The sequence below is a fragment of the Colletotrichum phormii genome (genome assembly GCF_030913505.1).
Source record: "Colletotrichum phormii strain CBS 102054 chromosome Unknown BDP81scaffold_9, whole genome shotgun sequence".
In the NCBI taxonomy this organism is placed as follows: domain Eukaryota; kingdom Fungi; phylum Ascomycota; class Sordariomycetes; order Glomerellales; family Glomerellaceae; genus Colletotrichum; species Colletotrichum phormii.
This window is the reverse complement of record NW_026851451.1, coordinates 742,282-765,461: the sequence shown is the minus strand read 5'-3', so window position 1 is coordinate 765,461 and position 23,180 is coordinate 742,282. Positions and strand designations below refer to the sequence as shown.

Genomic DNA, 23,180 nt, shown 5'->3' with positions numbered 1-23,180 from the left:
AGGCGCAAGCCCTGTCTCAGCGCAGTCTGCAAGAAAGGATACCCCGAGCTCGCATCACGCTGCCAGCACAGAACAACTCAAGCCCGCAAATGAATGTTACCTAGGTAGAGAAGAATGAGAGAACCGTAAGAAAGAAGAGACGTAGATCGGTCGGCAGCTTGAACCCTTCAGACATCCCAAAACCCCAAACACACCGAACCAGAGCCCCCCTCTCCCATCCTAGAGTCCCAAGATGGAGGGGACCGCCTGATCTAAGCCTCGTCCATCCTTGCAGTGGACCTCCAACCTCCCTCGCAATCAATGTGCCGGTTCGAGGTGACTCTTACACACCGGGTGTCGTAGGTACAGAGGGTCCCCTCTCCCTCGTCCACGGAAACTCAACCTGCGGGGACATAAGGTAGACAAGGCAAGGTATGTACTTGTAGTAGCAGAGACCCGAAAGAGAGAGAGATACCAGGCCTGTCAGCCCACGGTCGTCACTCTGGTCCCTCCGCCATTTTCTTTTGCCTTGCACCTGAGCGCCAAGCTGGGCCTCAACTCGAAAGTCCGCCTTTCATCATGCAGGAAGGGAGAAGGGGTGGCCCCCGGACGCACCGTGGGCCACGCACCTCTCAAACTTCGGGTTCCTAGATAACTTTCTTCCTGTGCCCTGTCACTCTTTTTTTTGTCTTGGCTCTTCTTTTAAATAAAACGGTCAATCGCTGTTTGCGCGTTCGATGTGGCTGGGTTCCAGGTGTGATTTTGCTTTTCTGTCTCTTGCACACAAGGAACGTCAACTCGACTCTCGACTTAGACCACAACTACAAACCACAACCTTCGTTTCTATCAACCACGAACGAGCAAACGGATTTGAATAGACTCGCGCCAGTTTTCACACAAAGTCTTCCGATCGAATACATACCACACGTCAAAGAACAATTTCCTCCTTGTAATCCGTAATCACAAACAACGCAAAAAGCAATGTCGTCCCAGATCGAGTACAATCAGATGCCAAGAGAGCCTGCGCCAGCCGTGCTCTCGGAACACAATATTAGCTCTCAGCAACCTGTATGTCGCGGCCCCCTTCAGTCACCTCCAAAACAGATCAGCACGTTAGTCTGGTGTTCCCCTTCTCGATAACGCTTCCCACGATGAGCCCCATCATCGTCGCGCATCGAGTGGGGTACACCAGGAAGCTCAGAGAGTCCAACCAAACCTCCCGATTCCCGAGCTAACCGGAGCCTGAAAACCCTGTAGGGCCCAAATCAGCCGATGACGATGGATCAAACAGCGAACCTGCGAGGCGGTGGCGATGGCGGAGTAAGTGAAACAAAACCACAATCCAATTCCCCCTTCCTTTGAGAATCCTACGCAACCTGTAATGTTGGTCGAAATCAGGAACAAAGTTGCGCGGAATCAGAAATGAGTGACTGGAGACGCGAGGGATGCTTTTTCTGTCCAGTAGAAGCACACATTGGCTAACGTTACAACTCTCTTTCGATAGGCTGTCTGCTGCGGCCTCTGCGCCGGCCTCTGTTGCTACGAATGCTGCGAGTGCTGCTGCTGTTGCTGCTAGTTCCGTCTAAACAGTACACCCTTTTGCGTATCTGTTTCCGAAGGCAAACTAGACAGGAGGAGATCCGTCGTCGCCACGCGTCTTGTCGTCACTTCTTCCGTATAGACCGACGAGAAGTGAGGATTTGACATAAGATGGGGGCTTGAGTGGTCGAGGGGGGTATTCAGGCGCAAACATATACCAGGGCATTGGATTTCATGCCCGTGACAATGTCACAATTTTGTAGGATTTTCATCTTTGTTGTTGAACAATTACGATTTTTTTTCTCTTTTCTTCTTGAAGTACGCTGAGCTGTCCGGCACTAATCTGTCTCGTCGGTGCCCTCGTGACTTGGGTATCTCGAAAACCCCTCCTCATCTTGCCTCGAGCTGAATACCGGATGGCACGTCTCGTGCTACGTCGACTCTTGCAGCTCTGGTACTTTATCAAGATTTCAGAGCGCCTTTCTACAACGTGAACCCAGGCGTTTCTCATCAACTTTTCCATCCATACTTTTACAACTTGGAGCGGACATCCTTGGTAGGCCTGGGTAAAACAGTCAGTCACACGTCCGCAATCATCAAGACGTTCTGCCTCAGGGATAGGTGAAGAAATAACATACTCGGCAATCTTCTCCGTCTCCTTCATGATAGCGGCGCCGAGCTCGGGGGTAACCCGCGAGAACATCTCGTAGGCGCGCGAGCGGACCTCGGGGTGGGCGCCGGAGAGGGCGCCAGACACGTTGCTGACAAAGTTCTTTTGCTGGCCCTCCTGGCGGCCGAGGACCTTCCAGAGGCCGAGAGCCTGCTCGTAGTCCTCGGGCTTGACGGGGCCGAACAGGTCCGTGACGACGGCGCCGGCCCACCGCTCGTGCGGGGTGTTGACTGCCTTGACGGGCTTGTACGTGAGGGGTTGGAAGGTTGAGGAGTAGTTCTGGGGCAGAGTTAGTTGGCTTCCCGTACATAATGTACATATCAGGACCAAGGGGGGCGGACGTACGGGGTTCGCGCCGTAGTTGCCGTTGACGGCCATGGCGCCATCTCTCTGCAGGGGGTTGAAGGCGTTGAGGGGCTTGTTTACGGGGATCTGCTGGTAGTTGACGCCGAGACGGTGGCGGTGGGTATCGGGGTACGAGAAGAGGCGGGACTGCAGGACGGGGTCGGCGGTCGGCTCGACTCCGGGGACCAGGTGGGAGGGGGAGAAGGCGGCCTGCTCGATCTCGGCAAAGTAGTTCTCGGGGTTCTGGTTGAGAGTGAGCTTGCCAAACTGTCGGAGAGGCACCTCGCTCTGCGGCCAGATCTTGGTGAGGTCGAAGACGTTCCACTTGAACTTCTCGGCCTGCTCGGGGGTGAGGGTCTGGACGTAGACGGTCCAGCTGGGGTGCTCGCCGCGCTGAATGGCCTCAAAGAGGTCCTGGGTGTGCCAGTCGGGGTTCTCAGACGCCATCTTGCCGGCCTCCTCGTTGGTGAAGGTCTTGTTGCCCTGGTCCGTCTTGAGATGGATCTGGACGTAGACGAAGGAACCGTCGGGCTTGGTCCACTTGTGGGTGTGGCCCGAGTAGCCGTTCATGTGTCTGTAAGAGTAAGGGGTGCCGCGGTCGGAGAACAGGTGCATCAGCTGGTGAATGCACTCTTGGTTCTTGGTCCAGTAGTCAAACTGAAATTTGAGTTAGAATGAGTTTGTAATGTGTTTCGAGACATCACTGCTTACCATCTGTTCAAGTTAGCTCAAGTCATCTCATAAGAGTCGGGGTTTCAACACTCACCATCGTAGCATCCTTCAGGTTAGTTTGCGGGTGACGCTTCTGTGTGTGAATGAAGGGAGGGAACTTGACAGGGTCGCGGATGAAGAAAATGGGAGTGTTGTTGTAGACCCAGTCCCAGTTGCCCTCCTCGGTGTAGAACTTGACAGAGAAACCTCTGGGATCACGAGCTGAGTCGGCAGAGCCCTTCTCACCACCAACAGTCGAGAAACGGACGAGAGCCTTGGTCTTCTTGCCGATCTGGTTGAGCATGTCGATAGAGGAGATGTCGCTAATGTCATGTGTGACCTCGAACTGTACGCCGTGCGCGCACGCTGGTCAGCATTTTCTCTCGAAGAGCACCGGGCCACCCGCCGCCCTACACAACACGACAGAAATCGTCTCACGTACCTCGCCGTAAGCACCGGCGCCCTTGGCGTGGACGACACGCTCGGGAATGCGCTCGCGGTCAAAGTGGGCCAGCAGGTCAATCAGGTGGAAGTCCTGGAGCAGCAGAGGGCCCTGGGGACCGATGCGCTGCCACGCCTGGGGGTTCTCGACGGGGGCGCCATTGGAGGTGGTGTAAGTCGGCTTCTCGTTATACCGGTAGGTAGAAGGCTTCTCGTCTTCGGAACCCATCTTGTCGGCGGTTCTCGTCCTCGTCGATTCAGTTGGGGGAGATGTTCTGCGCTTTCAAAGTCGGAGGGATGGCTTGTTTGCTTGTCAAGATCAAACACCAACAAACGGGAGCGGCAAATGGCAAGTCAGATCGAAAAAGAGCAGATCAGAGAGGGTCTCCGGGGGGCGGTCCAATGGAGGGAAGACGAAAACATGAATACTCTTAAAGCTCCATGGCAGAAAGAAAAGAAATAAGACGATACCAGAAGTGGGAGGGGACCCTCCTTACACCTCGGCCCCTCCCTCTCCTTCTTTCTCCCTCTTCCTCTTACTTGCCCCAGTTTCCTCGGCTTCTGGAGCCCCATGAGCTCTGTCCTCCCACTCAGGGCGTTCAAGTTACGAAGCAGAAACCCCAGGACACGACGTAAGTCGCCCGGGCCAGGGTGGCTTTCCTCTTTGATTTCTGAAGCTTTGGTGGGACACACGGCCAATTGGGAAGCAGACGAATGCAAGCTTGGGTTGGCCGAGGTCCACAGAGAGCTCCATCTCGAGGTTTCCTAGCGTCCTTCAGCCACCCCTTGTCACTCCGCCTCTCGTTGCTGAGGTGCAAAGATCGAACTGATCAATCTTGCTGCTGCTTCTGAGTGGCAGATCTGTTGTCTCTAGTCTTGCCCTACTACGTAACTACGTAGAGACAACTCCAATCCTGCACCCTTGGTTTGAGGCTCTGTTATGACAACTAGGGAGCGCGACGTCTTCGGGTTACCTTCAACAGCGTTATCGTGAACTTGATGTTCCGACGCCAACCACCGCCAACTTTCTCAGACCTAACTCGCGTTTTCCACCTCTCGGATTGGTCCACTGTCTCTCCTGGCCCCTCCGACAACGGAGTGGTTTCCACCACCATTGCCCAGCTGGTCTCTTTTGCCCGGGTACTACATCAGTCATGACCCAGTCTGTTGCTCTACGGATACCTCCCCAGATGTTGCGGGGGGGGAAACTTTTTAGATTCCGTCAATGTCGGCATCGAGGGGGAACATCTAGATTCCAGCCTTTCTGCGATGCGGAGAAAACTCGCTGACAAGCAAAAAAGGATGGGGCGCGGCATGGGTGGGATATGCTGGTGAAGAAGGCGTCCATCAGGCCACTTACATGCACATCAACGGCTAGGCTAGCCTTTCATCACTTTGAGGGAACGCCGAGGATTGCGTCCCTCGGACGCCCGTTCGTGCTTTTCTACTTATTCAGACAGGTCTGCCATGTTCACCCTCCCCCATAAACGAAGCTGCACTTTACATTTGAATAGCATGCCGGAAAGCGAAGGCTGGCCGGTACCCGTCGGGGTTTGGATGAACTGGCATCAAACTTTGAGACTTTTCAGAGCCCGGCTTCGGGGTTCAAAGTTGACTTACAGCCAGCCACTGCAGTCTACGACACGGCTCAGCGACGCCGCCTCACCGGTCCCCGACCCGCTCTCTGCTCACCTCGTGTCTTTTGCCCAAATCGGGAGAATAGAAAATTTCCCAATTCAGGTAAACACGAGTGAGCTGCCATGACATCCATTGGTCGGGTCGGGGCCAGAAAGGCAGTCCATGCCGGCGGTAGCCCATTCGCGATGGGCATTCCCCTGGGCTCCTCCGAGTGGAGCGAGTACAGGAATTGGGTTATCGCCGAGATCGCAGGAGGACCACTGTACATATGCCACGGGAAAGTCGCGTTACCAAATCTTCAGAGGCTGTGGTTCTGAACCTCCCAACGGCATGCATGGCCGAGGCCCCGGGTCAAGCTGCTGTCTCCCGCTGTCACATGGCTCAGCGCGCGTACCTGGCAGCAGTGACAGGCTGGTACGCTGGCTCGGGTGGTGAACCGTCTCCCGTCGGTAGCGTTTCCGGGGGCCGCCGCCGCGGGCTCTGCTGGTCTCAAGCACCGAGAACGCCGAGATGCCAGACCTCGCATCTCGGCGATATCCCGGAGGCGCCCGGATTCCCGCGTTCAGTCCTGAAACCAGAAGCTTTTCATCTGTTTAACAAATTCGTCCTGTTTAGATCATTTGGACCGGAATTTTTTTGCGGCATGATAAGTAGAAAAGTTTGGGCACTGCCTGACTGGTTTCGAATAGGAGTATTGCGCCATCGGCTTGTTCCGATAGCAAAGGACTCGGGAGGAGGCATGTTCCGGGATGTACCCCACCCCTAGCGAGAGGAAGCCTTGGAATTTTCCTTCTATTCGCCTCAAAGTTGTATGGAGACTGGTCAATCGCGATTCCTCGAGAGCGAGACTCGAGAGAACCTGTAGCCACTGCGGAACGTGTTCCGGAGCCGTTCCGAGCGCACTCGATGCAGTGAAAGGGTGCAGAAGGTCCGCAGAAATGAGCGACAAGCACCATGTTATTGGTGGCTAGTGCTTAATTTAGCTCATCAGTGACATGTTGATATGTCAATCGCCAGTATTCTGTCGTCCAATGTCACCAGAAACTGCGGATAGGTACAACGGTGAATTAGGCAATCTGGGCATGTGATCTACATTAGAGCCTCTCTACGAGCTCTCGCTTAAGAGTGCTAGTATCTCTGTCGATCATGAACGACAACCTTGTGGGGGTAAAGCCAAAGAATCGCTCATAGAGCAGGCCTACGAAGAATCCAAGCCCCGTGGGAGTAATGCAGCTCAAAAGAGCCAGCCCTATGCGGAAGTAAAGTAGTAATAACGAGAACGCGAAGAAGCCTACCGACCTCCGCCACCCCGGAAAAGCCACGCTTTATCTCCGCTGCATTGAGCGTACAGTTATCAACCAGTAAATAGACCTAATAGCCTTTGAATTGGTACCCGCTCAGACGGGATGGAGCGCTCGAAAGCCTCACCAATCATCTTGACGTTCCTCCACATCGAGTGCAGGTCCGGATGTTGCAACGATTATAGACACAACCTCGCCCTGATGCAACCCAGGACAAAAGCCACCAGAATCGTGTCCCAAAAAAGTACCGTCTCGTCAACAACAGGCGCATGGCACCTTGGACGACGTGTCCAGCTTCAACGGGGAAGTGAGCCGGGAGCACGCAAACGGGGCAAACTCTCCAAACTGCGTCGCACCCGCACCCGAAGAACTAAACATGTCCGTCAGGAGGTAAGAGAGAGGTAACGCAGCTCAGGAAGCAAACAAGACGTGTCTCCGTGATGAAGAATCATCATCATGAGTGATGAGAGATGAGGCGAAGGTACTTTGTGAATCATTCACCCGCCAGCCGACTCCCGTGATGTGATTCATTACTCGGCATACTTGTGCCGCCATCGAGACCGTATAAAAAGGGGCATCGTCAATCTTGCCGTCAGGGAGAAGCCCACGAAAGATGCGTCTTAATCACCCAAACTTCACACCACCCAAAATTCCCTTGATACTCCCACGAACAAGGCAAATAACTTGACAAGATGCTCCTCCCAACACCCACAGCCCCCCTCTTCCTCCTTGCCTTCACCATGGCAGCAACCTCCCAACCAACATCCAGCCCGTCCCCGTCCCCGTCCCCGTCCCCGTCCCAGCCACCCATCGACGACGGCACAGTCTGCCCCGGGAATACAGTCCCCTGCTACGAAGGCTGCATCCCACCCGACGCCGTCTGCTGCCACGCCTCCTCCGAGACCTGGTGGTGCAGAAAAGGCACGGTATGCGGCAAACACGAAGCCGGCGGCTGCATCCACCCGCCACACCGAGCCTCTCCCTCATCCTCTGCCGCTACAACAAGCGACGACTCCTTCGCCACGGAGACAGAGAGAGTATCGAGACCAAGTCTGACGGCCGCGACGACGACGACGACGACAAGCGGTCGCCAGCTTCCGACGTGCGTCTTTGAGATGCCGCCTATCGTGCAGAGGCAACAGCGGGAAGAGGACACGACTACGGTGTCGGTGTGTCCCACCGAGTTGGCCTCGGCCACTTCCGTCCCGGGTGCCGCTAGAGGATCCGGGCCGGCGGTAACGGGTCAGTCGTGGGGTGTTGTGATGTTGGTCGGGGTCGTGGTCGGGTTTGTGGTGATGTTGGTCTGAAGAGGCAAAAATGAGTGTTTCGGTTTCTCCATGCAGATTAGCTTAAACTAGACTGATGATTCCTTTTTTCCATTTCTTTGAAAAGTTGTGAACCCCATTGTGTTAGAAATGTTAGAGACGGGGTTGAGGATACGCAGAGGCTCATTCTCTGGCCCTGTTGCTGTCCAAACCCTCATTGACGACGCGTAAACTCTGGGAAAGGAGGTTAGCCATCACGCGAGCGACTGAACGAGGTGTCAGAACAGAAACCAGGGACGCGGTACGACGTCCCTGTGCTGGCATTAGAAGCGTGTAAACTGATAAAATGGACGAATCAACTCGGGTTCCTCTCTCTTTCATCTCTTCCTTTGTCTCTGTGTGTCTCTCTCTCGTCCCTCCCGTTCGGGCACCCTGGTCGCCTCATAAGACGTGTCTGCGCAATGCACGCATTCACCCATTCGCATTTCGATAGACCGTCGCTCAGATACTCGTAGACGCACACGCGAGGCGGCCAGACTGAAGACCAACTGTTTCAAGTACTCGCTCTGGAGTCCGGCACTACCCAACGCAGAAACGCCGTTCCCGCAGTACTCCGAGGGTCGACGGGGATCTTGCGAATGCCCTCTCTCTTTCTCACCAAAACAAAAAGAAGAAGTCGACAAACACACATGAATGCGCAGTTCTACCCAACTGATGGGCCGTATTATAAATCGTGAGGGGCGTTATATATAAGTTGTTACTCTCGAGAGGTTAGTCGTGTAGGGGTCAGCGAAGTAGACACTCCGTCTTTATGACTCCTGGTTGACGGTTTGCTAGTAGAAGAGGTCAGTACTCCTGTCCAAAATCAAGTTGGGCCCTCTTCTAGCAACCTAGAGGGGGCATTCTTCAGAATATGCACGTACGACAAGCCAGTCCATGCCCTCCGTGACACCGCTGCCGTCGACCGCAGAGCAGGCCATGATGCTCCAGTTCCGATCGCGCAACTCGCCGAGGCGCAGCGCCTCCGAGATCTCGCCCGCACCCTTGGCGCCAGGCTGGTCCTGCTTGTTGGCGAAGACGAGGAGCGAGGCGTCCTTGAGCTCCTCCTCGTTGAGCATGGCGCCCAGCTCCTCGGCGGCAGTCTGAAGACGCTCAATATCGGTCGAGTCGACAACGAAGATGACGGCCGCCGTGTTGGCGTAGTAACACCGCCAGTAGGGGCGAATGCTGGTTTGACCGCCTAGATCCTATAGTCGGGCGCGCGCATGGCTGCTGTCAGTCTCTTCCAGGTTCCTCTCTGTGTCTCTCGCTTGCGTGTGGTATTGTAGTGGAGGGGCTTCGGGGGGCGGTTGCATACCCAAACGTTGAAATTGAGGTTCTTGTATGTGACGGACTCGACGTTGAATCCTATCGTCGGGATCGTGGTGACGACTTCACCAATCTGGACAGGTCAAAGAGGGTTAGTCAAGAGCAGTTTGCGAGACGCACGCCTTCAGCGACAGCGGGAGAGAAGTCTGCTGCAAACTCACCTTAAGTCTGTACAAAAGTGTCGTCTTGCCAGCGTTATCCTGTAATCATGAGAACACGGTGGTTTGTCAGCCTGGTGTCTCCGCGTTTCGGACGAAGTTGTTGCATCACGGGCTTGTTGGCGAAAAAGTCGGGTGGGAGATGCATACCAGTCCCAAGATCAATATGCGAATCTCCTTCTTCGACCACACGAGGCCCGACAGCCATGACATGCTTGCGCCCATTTTGAAAGAGGAGGGTTGTTGCTTTTCGAGGGGAACTCGGTGTTGGATGAGGTGGTCGTTTGTGTATACACGGAGCTTTCGTTAGGGATGCGGAAGGCCGTGTGCGGGTTCGGGGTTGAGTTGCGACTTGTATGCTGTCACAATATACGCGGTTGGCCTCGGGACAGGAGGGTCGCGGAGGGTTTAAGGTAGGTAAGGTTGGTGGTGGTAGCAAAAGGTGGCTTGTTTCCCAAGGGGCGAGCAGCAGCAGCAGTAGAATGACGAAAGCTGACCAAAGAAAAAGCTCCGCCCACTTGCTGGAATTATGTACAAACACAGGGCCTTTTCCCGTTGGTGAAGAATAGGAGCAAGACGGGAAGGGGTGTGAGAAAAAAAGGGCGACAAATGTTCCGTGGCGTTCAGGGGCAAAAGAGGAAGTAGCTTCTCTCCTTTTTACTGTTTCCAAGGGTTTGGCTTAATTCGTCGTGGGTTTCGTTTCGTCGAGCTGTCTTTTTTGTCTTTACGAGTAGCAGACAAAGGACCGTTGCAAAAGAATCTCGGATGGCTTGACTTCCCCCCTAAGGCGTAACAGTAAAGAAAGGTAAGGTAGCGGAACGGGTCCCCCCTAATTGTCAGTTTTTAAGACATGCATGGATGGGAAATCTGGGCGTCCAAACGGGTCCGCGGCCTGCCACTTCTGGGATCGTCGGCCGCTCGAGCCTATCGGCATGTCAGGGATTATCACGTAAGCATGCTTTGAAAGTCAATGCCTGAGGCAAAAAGGATCTTCCGTCTTTCGTTCCATTGTCCAGTCTTATCTAATCAGCACCTGAGAAAAAAAAAGCAGGAGCGAGCCACGCGGCTGAGCCTCAAGAGGCGAGTGACCTCTCGCGCCTCCCCCCCCCCTCCGAAAGCGTGACCGACTCCACCTCTTGCCCTGCCCACCAATCAAGACGACTGCGGGCTCGCTAACCTAGTGCGCCTGGTGCACAAGAATTTCTCATTTCTAGTGGTGAGATCGATTCAACCCAACCCATCTGGAGAACAACTGCCACCCCAAAAGGACTCGCACCAGTTTGATCAGCCAACAAGCCGTCAAAATGCCGGTACGTGATAGATTACGCCCTCGCCCTCGTTCACGACCTCTTCGACGGATGATGATGTTGCCCGCGACCGAATTTACCGACATACTGCGTCCCCCGGCTGTGCACGTTTCGACGAGTACGGTCGGCTGTGGAAAGGGTTGTTCATGAAGGAGTGAGGGGCAACATCGTCAAACGATCGAGGAGGGCGACCCGAACGAAGAGAAGGAGGATAAACTCTCGAGCCCAAGCAGAACGCTGACCATTTCTCGCGATACAGAGCCACAAGTCTTTCCGCACGAAGCAGAAGCTCGCCAAGGCGCAGAAGCAGAACCGCCCCATCCCCCAATGGATTCGCCTTCGCACCGGTAACACCATTCGGTACGATGCACCCTCTCCTTCTGTATCTGTCCGGGAAGCCTGTCTTCTCGTATCTGGATCTCGAAATGATCTAGGGCGAAAGACCAGTCTTCAATATGGACAAGACAACCCCGCCAATAACATGCAACTAACATTTTATCACAGCTACAACGCGAAGCGTCGTCACTGGCGCAAGACCCGTCTCGGAATCTAAACGTCTCGCCTCCTTCTCTCTTCAAATCCCTACCCTATCCTGCGGACTTCCATATCACCATGGATGCCGCCGACCGAACGACGACGCCGCGCTCGACTTGGGGGAAAACTTTCACATCAAACGGGAGGGGTTCACTCTGATGGACTCAAATACCCACTGGCTCGAGTCCTGAATTCGTGGGGGAGTCTTTTTTGACAACAGGATGGAGGGGAAACAAAATGGATGCCCGGTTCGGCTAGACTCTACGTATTGCATGTCACGGTCATAGGGAAAGGAAATGCAAAATTTGCCTCTGAAGAGATGAGGCCCCCACGATTACTTCTCGTCTGCTCTTGCGTGATGGGATATTGCGTATGAGCGCTGCCTCTCCCTGCACTTCTTCGAGCCAGGCTGTCGCCAGCGGTAGAGATTTCTCTTTTCATTGAGATGCAGAAGCCAACTTTGGCCGACGGTCCTCATATTCCCTGAACATTGCCAACGGGCCACCATTACTCGAGTGGTCGTTCCATTGGAGATCTAAACTACCTCATCAATAGCCAATGCGCATGGAAAAGATTATTAGTACCATCGACAGAACGGGTAGCAGAGAGACCTACACATGAAAAGCCACTGATATCGGGCCCAAGCAAGTCTTTTCTAACATACCGTAGTGATACTGATCGCCGAGTCCTCACAGTCATCTGGCTTACCATTGTTCAATGACTCAATGTTGAAGAAATTCGAGCCCGTGCCGACGATACAGCATGCTAGTGGGCAGTGAGGTTTGCTCGTCAGCCTTACCGCTCAAAGCCTGAAACTCATTTACCTTCGTCCTGTGCAAAGGTCTCGCTGTATAGCCGACCTCAACATCGGATTTTGTCACGGCCTCATGGAACCTAGATAGATTGTATGATTAGTAACGCAAAAAATGTCACCGACCAACAAGGCTCTGTTTTAGACGCGAAATCATGACTTAAATGCCTTGCTATGAAGATGTAGCAAAACCAAATGGGACGCGCGCATTATCTGCTGCGCATGGGATGGACTTTGTGTTAAGCACCTCATCTACCAAGCGTCCCTTTCCTATGGGACGTGAATTCCTGACCTGTGGAGCAACCCGCAAACTTTCCTGGGTAACCGAAAACGAATCAATGAACGATCGTTAAAACGCCGGAGTACGATGCGTCACACATTAGGTGTGCAGAGAAATGTCCGAAGAGTAGTTGAAACCAGAATCCGGCTCTTCCACCACTTGGTTTATCGTGATATTTAACGGTCTTCGGCCCACTCGTTCTCGCGGCGAATCTGCTCCTCCTCTTCGGGGGTGAAGTCGTTGGTGATGTTGAACGTCTTGCGGATCTCCTCGGGCGACTTGCCCTTGATCATGTTGGCAACGGTCTTGCAGCCGACGTCGAGGAGGGGCTTGATGTCCAGGTAGTTGGATGCCTGTGGAAACGTTAGTTTGATTCAAGTAGATGCGACAGCGATGGGCAACTCACGAGGATGATCTCGAAGAGCATCTCTTGGTCAACCTGCATGAACTTCTGGTCCCACTCCTCAATCTCGGTGGTCTTCTTGCGGGCGTCGTTCTCGTCATCGGCGGTCTGGACGGGATCGGCACGGTGGTGGTCGCACCACTCGATGACTTTGCGAAGGACTGCCTCGTTGACCTGGGAGGAAATGTCAGCGCTTATCGATCAGTCGACCAAAAGGTGAGAGGAGGCGACACGTACGTTGGGGATGGGAATGGGGTTCTCTTGGCTGATGGCGTCATCACCAACATCCTCGAGCATGTTCTTGATGAGCATGGAGCGCTCAGCGACAACACGATCTGGAGGGTATGAGTTAGCATGGGGTAGCAAAGAGTAGGCCCGCTGGCGGAAGGAGGGGTCTGACGTACCAACGGAGATCGTGATGCTGTCGTTGGACTGAACCCAGATCTTGGATTCTTTCTTCTCGGCGGCCATTTTGTCTGGTTAGATGGGTATTTGCGATGTGGGATATCTTGGAGCGGTTAGCTTGAAGGTGGTGAATGGCGATGGTTGACGGGTGGTGATTGATCGAAGGATTGAAGTTGCTTCTGGAGGATGGTGGGGAAGAAGAGTCGATCTGTGGTGGAGAAGGAGCAAAGGAGTGGGATTATATAGCTGGAGGCCTTACGTTTATGATTCGGAGATAGAGCTGAATGTGAAGATTTCGTATGCGACCGGCGACAGTAGTTTGGTTGAAGAAAGGTGAACAAACGGAGCAGTGAATATGTGATCGGAGATGGCTTTTGTTGCGTCAGACGTTAAGTTGAATGGTTTTGGGGGTCGGAGCGGCCAGGCGGCTGTTGGTTGTGGAGAAGTGGGAGGCAGAGAGGGCGTCGCTACCCGTGGAAGTTCGAGGGAGCAGGCAGAGGTGAAGGGCAGCAGGTGCTTTGATTGGCTCAAAGCGGTCTGATCTGTTTGTGCCAGGAGAACTTTATATACGGCTGGAGGTACCTACCCTTTAGTGCCTTTCAGCAGGCCATCAATAGCCTCGGTGGACCCGCAAAGGCACAGCACCTCAATAGACATTGAACATGGTATGGGAAAGAATAACACTCTCGTCCAATATGGTAGAAAAAGAAAGTGTCACGCAGAGAAAGTCAAAGGCAGAAGGTTCCTGGCGGTGTTGGACCACCTTACCCTAGGTAGGTGCCTTGCAGAAAACACCCATTTGCCTGAGTGGCTCTTCGCCGAATACAACTCACCTTTGTGCGCAAAAGCAATGACAGAGGCACACCTGGCTCCCTTACGTAATGAAGGACAAAGAGATGTTTTTAGCTTGTACGGACACTTCGCCCAGATATTGGCCCCCTCGGTCTTCTTTTGGTGGCATGATGTAGAGAGAGTCTAGAATCTAGTTACAAAGACTCAGAAATAGCACCAACAGCAAGAATTGAGAAGAACTATCGAATCATGCATCATTGCAAGGCCCTTCGATGTGAAGCTGGTGTATTCTTGGTGGCTCAAGGCGATCCGATGTAACCTGGAAGACTCCTAGCTGGGCAGGCCCCTTAGGTAAGCTGCAGCCTGTGCCCGATTTCGACAGGCCCATTCGCATCGACTCCCAGGCACCTGTGATAGAGGTCAGGACCAAGAGTCCACATTAAGGTATTGCTTCAAATGAAAAACATGACCTCCTTGAGGGGAAAAAGTCTGCCAGTTGCTTCAACCAAAGTAGTAAGATATTTTTGTTCATCGGGCTTTGGCCCCAAGTCAGTGTCTTTCCTGTACAGCCAATGTCTGTAGACGAAGCTCAAGTCGAGATTTTAAGCCAAGCTAGATTCTGGACATCATTGCTGGTCGAATGAGGCGAACTTGGGAAGCGAACCACAACATGGGGTGATTCGGAGTAGCAGAGTGGTGCAGATTGTCTGGGAAAAGAGCGGGCCTGCTAGATCTATATACCATCCATCCGATGACCCTGAGGCGGTACCTGCTGAGGGTGACTCGTGATCAAGGAAGCTAAGGTACCTTAGATTCGGCCAAGTATCGTCCTTCTCTCCCACTCTGCCACACTCAGAGAAGGGAAGAAACAGTACAATTCGAATATGTGGCCCTCAAAGTGCCGAGCAAAAAGACCAAAGAACAGAGGATTCGGACTTTGGTACTCCGTACAATCCGACGTGATACTTCTCTACAACGGATTGTAGTTGCTTGGCATCTCTCCGCATGCGGCAAGCCAATTCTCGGAGCCGGACAGACGATTAATGCCGCTTCATTCGGATAAGAATCTCGTCGCCGCTAAGCTAGAGGCCGAGGAGACCGGCAAGGCAGAACCGGGGCGGCGGAGAGGGCCGGTAAGGTACTGTCAGTGTCTATTCCTGTTAGTGCGCCGTATCTGCGGCGACGGAGCATCGTCTCCTCCTGGGCAACGGTTCCATCGTGAACAACATGCTTCGGTGGGTGGCTTTGACTCTGGCCCGCTTCAGGGTCAATGCTTGCTCATGGCATCTGGTGCCTACCCATCAGGTCGTGTTTTCTCTGTCTCGGTTCGTGAAGCGAGCGGCTAGATTTGCCGTCACTGCTCACGCGTGAGCAAAATGGCATCGACTTATACGAAAAATATCGTGGATAAGCTCTCGTACCTAGCCTACTCGTACCAAGCTCTCGTACCGAAGAAAATGTCCGAAAAGAATCTGGAGCTGGCCAGGGTGTGGACACGACAAGACAGGGCCGATGGCGAAAGCGAGCTGCAAGCACTTTAAGGAGCCTGTCTACTCCACGGAATTGAACCCCCGCGACGCGAGCAGGGCAACGCCAATCTCGTGGCGCAAGACACTGAAGATGGCGGCAGATGGTCTCGCATTCCTGGTCTCCTTACTAATTGGCGTACAGAGCATGTGTACGGATGATACGGAATAGGTACTCTGTAAACCGGATTGCTTGCTGAGCTGAGGTTCGGAGTAAGTGAGATACCAATTTCTCGGATTAGGGCAAAATGTGGAATGCATCAATGATGACTGGGCCGGTTTCATGGAGACGCGCCAGTGGGAGTGGGCGGCGCGCCTGCGTCCGTGAAATTGAATGATTCGCAATCCATAGCGCCGGATGTTGATGGGGCCCGCGATCCCGAAGCTTCCGTCGACGGTCCAAGGCGGGAACGCGACTACGACCGCGGATGTGTAGATGGCGTCCCGGGATTGGCATCATTACGTTCGTCTGATATCAATATCGGCTTTCTCACCAGACGAACAGAGCGTTGGAGTTGGAGCCTGGCATGGCTATCTGTGATGCGCGGGATGCGACTCCAGAGACATGTTGTAGACAAGTACACCAACTCGCAAACGTTGACAAGTTGTTGACAGGCAGCCCCCATGCTGGACGGATGGGAAATGATGCATAATGACAGCAAGACATGATGATGGATAGACGTGGTTCGAGAAACCTGCTGACTGTGTCAGTGTTATCTGGTCGGCTGTCAAGGAAAAGGGGTGCTGTCCCCTGGCGAGCGTTTGGAGTGGACGAAGAGGCCGAAAGAATTAGAGGGTGGAAAAGAAGCTTTGAATGGGGCCACCTCGCTCGCAACAAACGCACCGATGGCCCTATGGGCAACGATGCCAGTGGCATGCACCGTCCCAGATTTTCCCAGGTGCTCGCCGGTGGCAGTCTGCCTTGGCCATTTTGGGAGTTAGCGCTCCCAGCCGAAGGCCCTAGCGAGAAGAGCTTGGCTGGGAACAGGGGCCCGTTGCAGCGGACTGGCGGGTTCTCAGGAGGCACACTCTCCAAAAGTTTCGGTTTTCTTTTCTGCCACCTGCCAATACCTAACTAATACATCGCGGACTCGTGCGTCACGCTTCGCTTCACCGTGGGACGGGAAAGCTGCACCGGGTTGGCGATCCCTGTATCTGAGGTGTGCGGTGTGCCGGGGAATAAGCATCATTCTACCTACCTACCAGGCGTGGCAGGAAGGTACCTTCGTGCCTTGTTATTCGTACGAATACCAACCTTACACCGGGTAAGTTAGGTAGGAAGGAACGAATACTCCGTGGACCGCAAGGTACAATTTAACAGATGGGAGAGGGAAGGAAGGAACAAACACCCAAGTTGCAACTGCCAACAACCTGGGAGGAAATGACAATCGCCCGCCCGCCTTACCTCCCCGATCCTTAGACTCTCCCATCATTGGAGCTTCCAACCTTGACACCTCCCGTCCCTCCTTCCCTTTCCTCCATCCCTCCTCCTCCTCCTCCTCCTCCTCCTCCTCCTCCTCGAGTCCTCTCCCGTCTCTCGGGTTCTCAGCAGACCTCACTTCACAGTCACACCCTGAGCTCATCCCACTTGTGACCTGGCTCTCCTCTGGTGGGAACTTGCAAAGGCAAGAAATCAAACAACAAGTGCCCAAGCACCAAACAGAAGCAAGAGCAGGGGCCATGTGCCCGCTAAAGTAGTCTCAGAGATTGCGGATACACCCTCATATGGATAGTTCTGGGCCTATTGCTCGGGAACTGGAGCTTACACCACTTTACTGTGCTTACAAAATACACGTACCGACCAGGTTCCAATTTCCATAGGCTCAAGGTTGTAAGAGCAAGGTAGGCAGGCATTCGTTCTCCGTTCGCCGTACTCTATACTAACCCAGGAAAGTCCCCTCCAAGGTCCAAAAGAGCTGCCGTGCGGGCTGACAGAGCGCGGGAGCGACACTCAGTCACTTTCTCGACCCGAGTCCGCGCAAAAATAATCCTGACCATCACCCTACCTTACCTGACCTTGGACTTATTTACCTGGCCTTGCCTTGCCTTAGTCGCACCTCGACCTGCGCACCTCTTTTCTTTTCCCTTTGCTTCCCTCCCACCTCCCTCACCGGGCCTCACCTTGCAAATAATAATATTTTCCCTTCTTTGTTACTCTTGCTCCGTCCTACCTATTTCGAGCCTTCACTTTAACCCCCACCTCGACCTCCTTGGCCTCTGCTGCACCTGGCAAACCATCGCATACCTGGCTCCTTTACATGCGCTTCTCCTCCTGATGATGCGACCTTGCGACATACCCTCCTTTTCGCAACAAAACTCTCGCCGATCTTGCTCCGCCTAATACTCGACACCTGGCTACTTTCAGCCTTCGATCGCGAACCGATGCCCGAGCTACGCGCAGCAAAAACTACCACCCGATAATAATCGAGAGCACCTAGAGTCATGTGGCGGAGAGCGTACCTGTTCCTGGTGCTGGTCAGGCTGTGGTTCGCCCTGTCGCCCAGCTACCTGCACCCCGACGAGAATTTCCAGGGCCCAGAGGTTATCGCAGGTATGTTTGGCTTGTTTTGCAGCTGCTGCATCCCGTTGCCTGGGTAGAGCGTGCGCAGCTCTCTGTTTTGCGCCATGGAGCTTCCTCCCACGGAGCTCGGATTGAGTTTGGCGCTCCCTCTCGCTCAGCAGGACCTGAGCTAACGGCGTGGCGCAGGCCAAATCTTTAGTTACCCGGTACGGCACACTTGGGAATTCACAAACGAGCACCCGATACGAAGCGTCTTCCCCTTATGGCCCGTCTACGGCCTGCCCATGATGTTGCTGAGATGGCTGTGGATCGGTAACGGCAAGGATGGCGAGATCCCCCCAATCGCAGTCTTTTGGACACTTCGCGTTCTCATGTTCGTCACCAGTTTCGTGCTGGAGGATTGGGCCATCCATGAGCTCATCAGCTCTCCACGACACCGTCGCGTTGCTGTGCTTCTGGTCGCCTCGTCCTATGTCACATGGACGTACCAGACGCATACATTCTCCAACTCGGTGGAGTGCTTGGTTGTTGCATGGTGCTTGGTCTTAATCCAGCGCATTGTCGAGAGCCCAGTAAGGACCCCCTTGGCACGATCTTGTGGACACCACAACGTAAATGCTAACGCTTGTGACAGCAACAATCATCGCTTCTTGCTTCTACGATTCTCGGCATAGTGGCCGTCTTTGGATTGTTTAATAGGATTACTTTCCCGGCGTTCTTGTTGATTCCGGGACTTCGCTTGATACCCCATTTTCTCAATAGGTAGGACTGCCCAGGCATCATGACATCAGGGGACCGCCGCCCACTAACAATCCACCAGACCCATGTCCTTCGCCGTGACGGTGTTGGCAGCTCTCACGACTACCTTGGTCGCCATCACCCTGGATACGGCATTCTACCTCCCTGAACCCATCAAGTGGGCAGACCTCATCTCACGACCGGTCATCACGCCACTAAACAACCTCCTGTACAACATCGACACAGACAACCTTGCGCAGCATGGGCTGCACCCTTGGTACCAGCACCTGCTGGTGAACATCCCCATGCTGATCGGCCCAGCTGCAATGCTGCTCTTCACTCAGCCATACCTCTCGTTACGACTCTACTCGGCCATCTCGGGTGTCTTCGTGCTATCTATATTCCAGCACCAGGAAGCTCGATTTCTCCTACCCACCGTCCCGCTCATCCTCTCATCAGTTCATGTCCCAAAGAATCGGACTGTCCTCCGCGTGTGGATCGGGGTGTGGCTTGGTTTCAATTTGATCTTTGGCATTCTCATGGGTGTCTATCACCAAGGCGGCATCGTGCCGGGCCAGGTGTTTTTGAGCAAGCAGCCAGACGCAACGCAGGCCGTCTGGTGGAAAACTTATACGCCACCCATTTGGCTTCTTAACGGCAAGAATGAGGTGCTCACGACGCGCGACGTGATGGGCATGAAGGGCGATACGCTCCTCGAGGAGCTGACCAAGCTCGCGACCTGCGACACACCAGCGGACCGGCGCAACTCGGAGTATTTGAAGGAGAAGAACGGAACCTATCTAATCGCACCAGCATCAGCAACATGGATCGACCCCTATCTTCCCAACAAGGGACTGAAAGGCCTGAGGTTCCGCGAGGTGTGGCGCTACAGACAACACTTGAACCTAGACGACCTCGACTTTGGGGACGACGGCATCTGGAATACCCTGACAAGGGTGATTGGCAGACGTGGGCTCGTTGCCTGGCGTGTGACGAAGAGCTGCAAGTGAGGGCTATGGAGGAGATTTAAAAAGCAACGAATGAAAAGACTTGAACGTTTTGATGATTTGAAAAGTATCCGATTTTGAACAGCAAATGGTATCGTGACTGTGTGTCCGTCCTCCTTGTTGTGTAAGGTAGTCCCTGTTGCGACTAACCCCCTTAAATATCTCGAGTGCCGAACCGATGGCGCCAATTTTCAATCATGTTCACGAGCCCTTTTGTCTCGCGAGAGATTCCCCAGTACCCGTTACAATGGTAAGAGCCCCTTCCCCGAGTTCCGATATCATCCCATCATCTGCGAACAGAAACCTACAGCGCATAACCGAGCGCTTCGCAGACCCTCCCGTGCCGCCGGCATTTATCCAGAAATATGCCGATGACCATCCACAATGATCCAAACTGTGTTTCCTATTGCGTATTCCTGCTGCGTGAGGTAGGTACGATTGTAATGTACCAACACTCTCATGTCCCAAAGACACAGCTGGATGGAGACGAAGACGAATAGGGCGAAGACGACGACAAGTGACTCCTTCCTGAGCCTTACGCCGCCACGCTCGTCTTATTGACATCCACGACGAAATACCAGTTCCCCGAGACGTTCATCGTGCCCAGCTTACTCTTCATCCAGCAGACGTGGTTGCCGTAGTAATCGCCCCAACCCGCGCCGACGCAGTCGTCGCCCTTTGACGCGCAGAGGTCGATGCAGGCGGCCATGGTAGTGGCGTTCTCAGACGTCAGGTCGGTGGCGCCGTCGGCTGAGTTGAAGTCGTGGCCGCAGATCATGCGGAAGGTGCGTTTGGGGGCGTCGGGGGAGGAGTAGGTTGCGTTGTCTGCCGCAGGGCAGATGATTGTTGCGTTTTTGGTTGATGTTGCTGGGGTTGTTGTTGAGTTGCTGCTTGGGTTGTTACTGCAATGAGACTTCGGGTACGTGATCATCTGAGGAGATGGACGAAAGGCAGGAGGAAGTGAGATGAAAGTGATGTTTGAACAAGAGGAACGTACCCTGACGAAGACTTGTTGCCCGAACCGCTCTTCTTCATCGCCAAGCCTACTCCGAGGCCGACGGCGATGGCTGCCACGACGAGGACTATGGCGACGCCCATGACGATGTAGCACACCTTCCTGCGCATCCCACACATCTTGGCCTTCCCTTTACCGGACCCGTACCCCGGCGATCCGGGCGGCGGCTGGTGATACCCGGGGGGATGCTGCTGGCCCGCAGCGGCATAGTAATGCGGCGCCGCGGAAGTGATGGACGGCGAGGACGAGACCTCGAGGTTGGGGTTCTGCTTGTGGTAGTGATGCCACGATAACGGGTCGTCTGCGACCTCGGGGAAGGTTGTGGTCTTGGCTTCCGACTGGTTGTAGGGTGAGACTTCTGGGAGGTGGATATCGTTGCGATTCCAGGCGTTTGATTCGACTACTTCGAGGCCAGATTCGTAGACCTGTTGCTGCTGTTGTGGTTTCGTCGTGGATGCTGTTGTGTTTGTTGGCGCCGTCATTTTGAGAAACTTCTCGGATGCCCTTGGCCTTGGGCCCTCCATGGCGTTCCCTCCCCTCAAGAGACTTTAATGGGTTTTTCTGTGTCCGACTCTCCGTCTCCTCTTTGCTCCTCCAATCTGCTGCGCCTCCCTGTTTGAACGAGATTCCCTCGCTCTTTGCGATATGTCTGCCTGATTCCCAGCGAAAAGGAAGTCTTTCGGATCAAAGTGAATGATTGTTTGAGACAACCCCCCACAGCTTGTAAGTGTATCGCCAAGAGATATCCGTATGATGCGAATAGGTTAGAACCCCTTTTGTTTGCGGAGGAGACGACCGAGTCCAGCCAAGTGCCTGAGCCAGGGTATGTATGTAGGAAGGAAGGAAGAAAATGTGGATGCAAGTGAGCAAGACAAGCGAAAGGGGAGAAGCGTCAAGGAAAATGGAAAGGACTGCCGCCATACGAATAACCCAGGTCGAGGTCAGCACTGTAAGCAAGACCAAAAAAAGCAAAAAACGGGTTACCTGTGTGCCTATCCCACTGGCGGACTGAACAGCCCCCTTTCCGGGGCAAGCTTATAGTTTAATACGATGAGTTTGGCGCGGTTCTGTTTCCTCTCAGCCCCGGGGGTTTGTGCCTTATTCAGGTCCCAGGATTGGATAGCTCAGGAAATCAATCGGCTGGCTTGCTTGCCGGTCCTCCTTAAGGCTTACGGAGTATACGGGCTGAAGAAGGGTGGGTTCCCATGCAGGCCGTGGGATGTGTGATCGATGAAGACGGGGTATTATCTACGGATACCTCGATACGCGCCGCATTGCTTGATTCTTGGTCCAGAATCAAGGGCTGATCCTGAATCCTGCCTCAGACGTGCATACTTCTGCTGAAGTTTGTCACTTCCCTCGGCGAGTCTCGCGTCGCGTGTATAGCCCATTGCCGAGCTGGAGGGACGGGTAACTGACCGAGCGAGTCGACCGGATCATGTTAGCGCGCGTGGGATTTTCGCGCTTGTTAGTTCTAAACTTCTCGCAGTCTCCTTACTTTTTTTCTTTCGTGCTCATTTGCTATTGCCTGCCGCTACGGTCTGATACTCATTGCCTTTTACCTCACAAGGCGTTTCCTGCCCACGGGCCTCCCCTTTTTCAGCCCCGTTCGTCAGCCACCAACTCTAAACGACTCCGGGAAGGCGCGCGTGGAGAGAGAGTCGGGAACAGGGAAGGGGCTACCAACGCGGGGACCTGCCGTGAGGCAGAAGGGGGCTTGGCGGGCCTTTTGAGGTTCGAGAAGACGCCTTTCTTTCGATGAGATGCCCTATCGTCTCACAGGAAGACGGCGTCAAAACTTGATGTATCGATCCTCCGGGGCTCCGCATCTCATTTGCGGGAAGATTAGCGGCCAGTGGCAGCGTAAACGTCGTCTTGATGGTCGGAAATGGTTGGGAACTATTGCATTATAAGTGAAATGGTTTCGAAGAGTAAGCTGGTCTACGGAATACATCATATCACAGAAGACGTCTGCGCGAGAGCTAGGTATGTAAGGGAAAAAAGACGCCGTCAACACTCTCAAGTTTGAGCCAAGTGTGTTTCCTCTTGGGAGCGAGCCAGCCAATTGGGCCTCTTGATTGGGCGAATTACACGTGTTGTAGATAATCGTGAAGATTGATCTATTGATTGATCTCTTGTATCCGTAGGTATTCAGAGGTAAGTGTTCCAACTTCCAAGTGCAGACAGGTAAATCCCTCATCTGCAGTGCTGAGATTCCAGTACTCTCATTGGCTGGTCTCACCCTGAGTATTATGGGACCAGACTGCCCATTCTGATGAGAGCTTCTCCGACCAATTCCCCCTCCACACCACCACCACAGTGACCACACTTCCACATTTCCAGTCCGGGCGAATGCGATGCGGTTGCCTTGGCGAACCGTAAACGATCCCCTGTAAGGATACCGCCGTACGTTGCAAGTCAGCATC

The 23,180-nt window shown here is 53.9% G+C and overlaps 10 protein-coding genes across 10 annotated transcripts; 4 read left to right on the top strand and 6 right to left on the bottom strand.

Annotated features, from left to right (window-relative positions):
• Positions 1-960: 960 nt before the first annotated feature.
• Positions 961-1,506, top strand: BDP81DRAFT_373502 (uncharacterized protein; the record flags this gene model as incomplete). Its single annotated transcript, XM_060586677.1, has 2 exons — positions 961-1,047; positions 1,237-1,506. The coding sequence occupies 2 exons, from the start codon at positions 961-963 to the stop codon at positions 1,339-1,341; spliced, it is 192 nt and encodes a 63-aa protein (XP_060445766.1). The 3' UTR covers positions 1,342-1,506.
• A 543-nt stretch (positions 1,507-2,049) lies between these two features.
• On the bottom strand, positions 2,050-3,914 carry BDP81DRAFT_449240 (catalase; the record flags this gene model as incomplete). The annotated part of the gene is made up of 6 exons (XM_060592382.1): positions 2,050-2,080; positions 2,157-2,467; positions 2,534-3,190; positions 3,245-3,247; positions 3,300-3,590; positions 3,687-3,914. The coding sequence occupies 6 exons, from the start codon at positions 3,912-3,914 to the stop codon at positions 2,050-2,052; spliced, it is 1,521 nt and encodes a 506-aa protein (XP_060445765.1).
• Positions 3,915-7,364: 3,450 nt separating this feature from the next.
• On the top strand, positions 7,365-7,931 carry BDP81DRAFT_393847 (uncharacterized protein; the record flags this gene model as incomplete). Its single annotated transcript, XM_060587876.1, has 1 exon — positions 7,365-7,931. One exon carries the CDS (start codon positions 7,365-7,367, stop codon positions 7,929-7,931), a length of 567 nt encoding a protein of 188 aa, XP_060445764.1.
• A 767-nt stretch (positions 7,932-8,698) lies between these two features.
• BDP81DRAFT_449238 (ADP-ribosylation factor family protein) lies at positions 8,699-9,640 on the bottom strand (the record flags this gene model as incomplete). The annotated part of the gene is made up of 5 exons (XM_060592381.1): positions 8,699-8,722; positions 8,813-9,136; positions 9,247-9,330; positions 9,419-9,457; positions 9,566-9,640. 5 exons carry the CDS (start codon positions 9,638-9,640, stop codon positions 8,699-8,701), a joined length of 546 nt encoding a protein of 181 aa, XP_060445763.1.
• A 1,079-nt stretch (positions 9,641-10,719) lies between these two features.
• Positions 10,720-11,275, top strand: BDP81DRAFT_393845 (ribosomal protein L39e; the record flags this gene model as incomplete). The annotated part of the gene is made up of 3 exons (XM_060587875.1): positions 10,720-10,725; positions 10,982-11,082; positions 11,227-11,275. 3 exons carry the CDS (start codon positions 10,720-10,722, stop codon positions 11,273-11,275), a joined length of 156 nt encoding a protein of 51 aa, XP_060445762.1.
• Positions 11,276-12,523: 1,248 nt separating this feature from the next.
• BDP81DRAFT_393844 (Skp1 family protein) lies at positions 12,524-13,221 on the bottom strand (the record flags this gene model as incomplete). Its single annotated transcript, XM_060587874.1, has 4 exons — positions 12,524-12,700; positions 12,754-12,924; positions 12,988-13,085; positions 13,155-13,221. 4 exons carry the CDS (start codon positions 13,219-13,221, stop codon positions 12,524-12,526), a joined length of 513 nt encoding a protein of 170 aa, XP_060445761.1.
• Positions 13,222-16,505: 3,284 nt separating this feature from the next.
• On the bottom strand, positions 16,506-17,344 carry BDP81DRAFT_219430 (uncharacterized protein). Its single transcript, XM_060582775.1, has one exon. The coding sequence runs from the start codon at positions 17,153-17,155 to the stop codon at positions 16,730-16,732; it is 426 nt and encodes a 141-aa protein (XP_060445760.1). The 5' UTR covers positions 17,156-17,344; the 3' UTR covers positions 16,506-16,729.
• A 217-nt stretch (positions 17,345-17,561) lies between these two features.
• On the top strand, positions 17,562-19,841 carry BDP81DRAFT_219357 (Alg9-like mannosyltransferase). Its single transcript, XM_060582773.1, has 4 exons — positions 17,562-18,024; positions 18,181-18,566; positions 18,629-18,756; positions 18,815-19,841. Exons 1-4 carry the CDS (start codon positions 17,916-17,918, stop codon positions 19,740-19,742), a joined length of 1,551 nt encoding a protein of 516 aa, XP_060445759.1. The 5' UTR covers positions 17,562-17,915; the 3' UTR covers positions 19,743-19,841.
• Positions 19,842-20,286: 445 nt separating this feature from the next.
• On the bottom strand, positions 20,287-20,541 carry BDP81DRAFT_277007 (uncharacterized protein; the record flags this gene model as incomplete). The annotated part of the gene is made up of 1 exon (XM_060582974.1): positions 20,287-20,541. A coding segment is annotated over one exon (255 nt), but the record flags the coding sequence as incomplete, so codon positions are not given.
• BDP81DRAFT_219318 (uncharacterized protein) lies at positions 20,485-21,504 on the bottom strand. The gene has a single exon (XM_060582771.1). The coding sequence runs from the start codon at positions 21,276-21,278 to the stop codon at positions 20,667-20,669; it is 612 nt and encodes a 203-aa protein (XP_060445757.1). The 5' UTR covers positions 21,279-21,504; the 3' UTR covers positions 20,485-20,666.
• Positions 21,505-23,180: the final 1,676 nt, after the last annotated feature.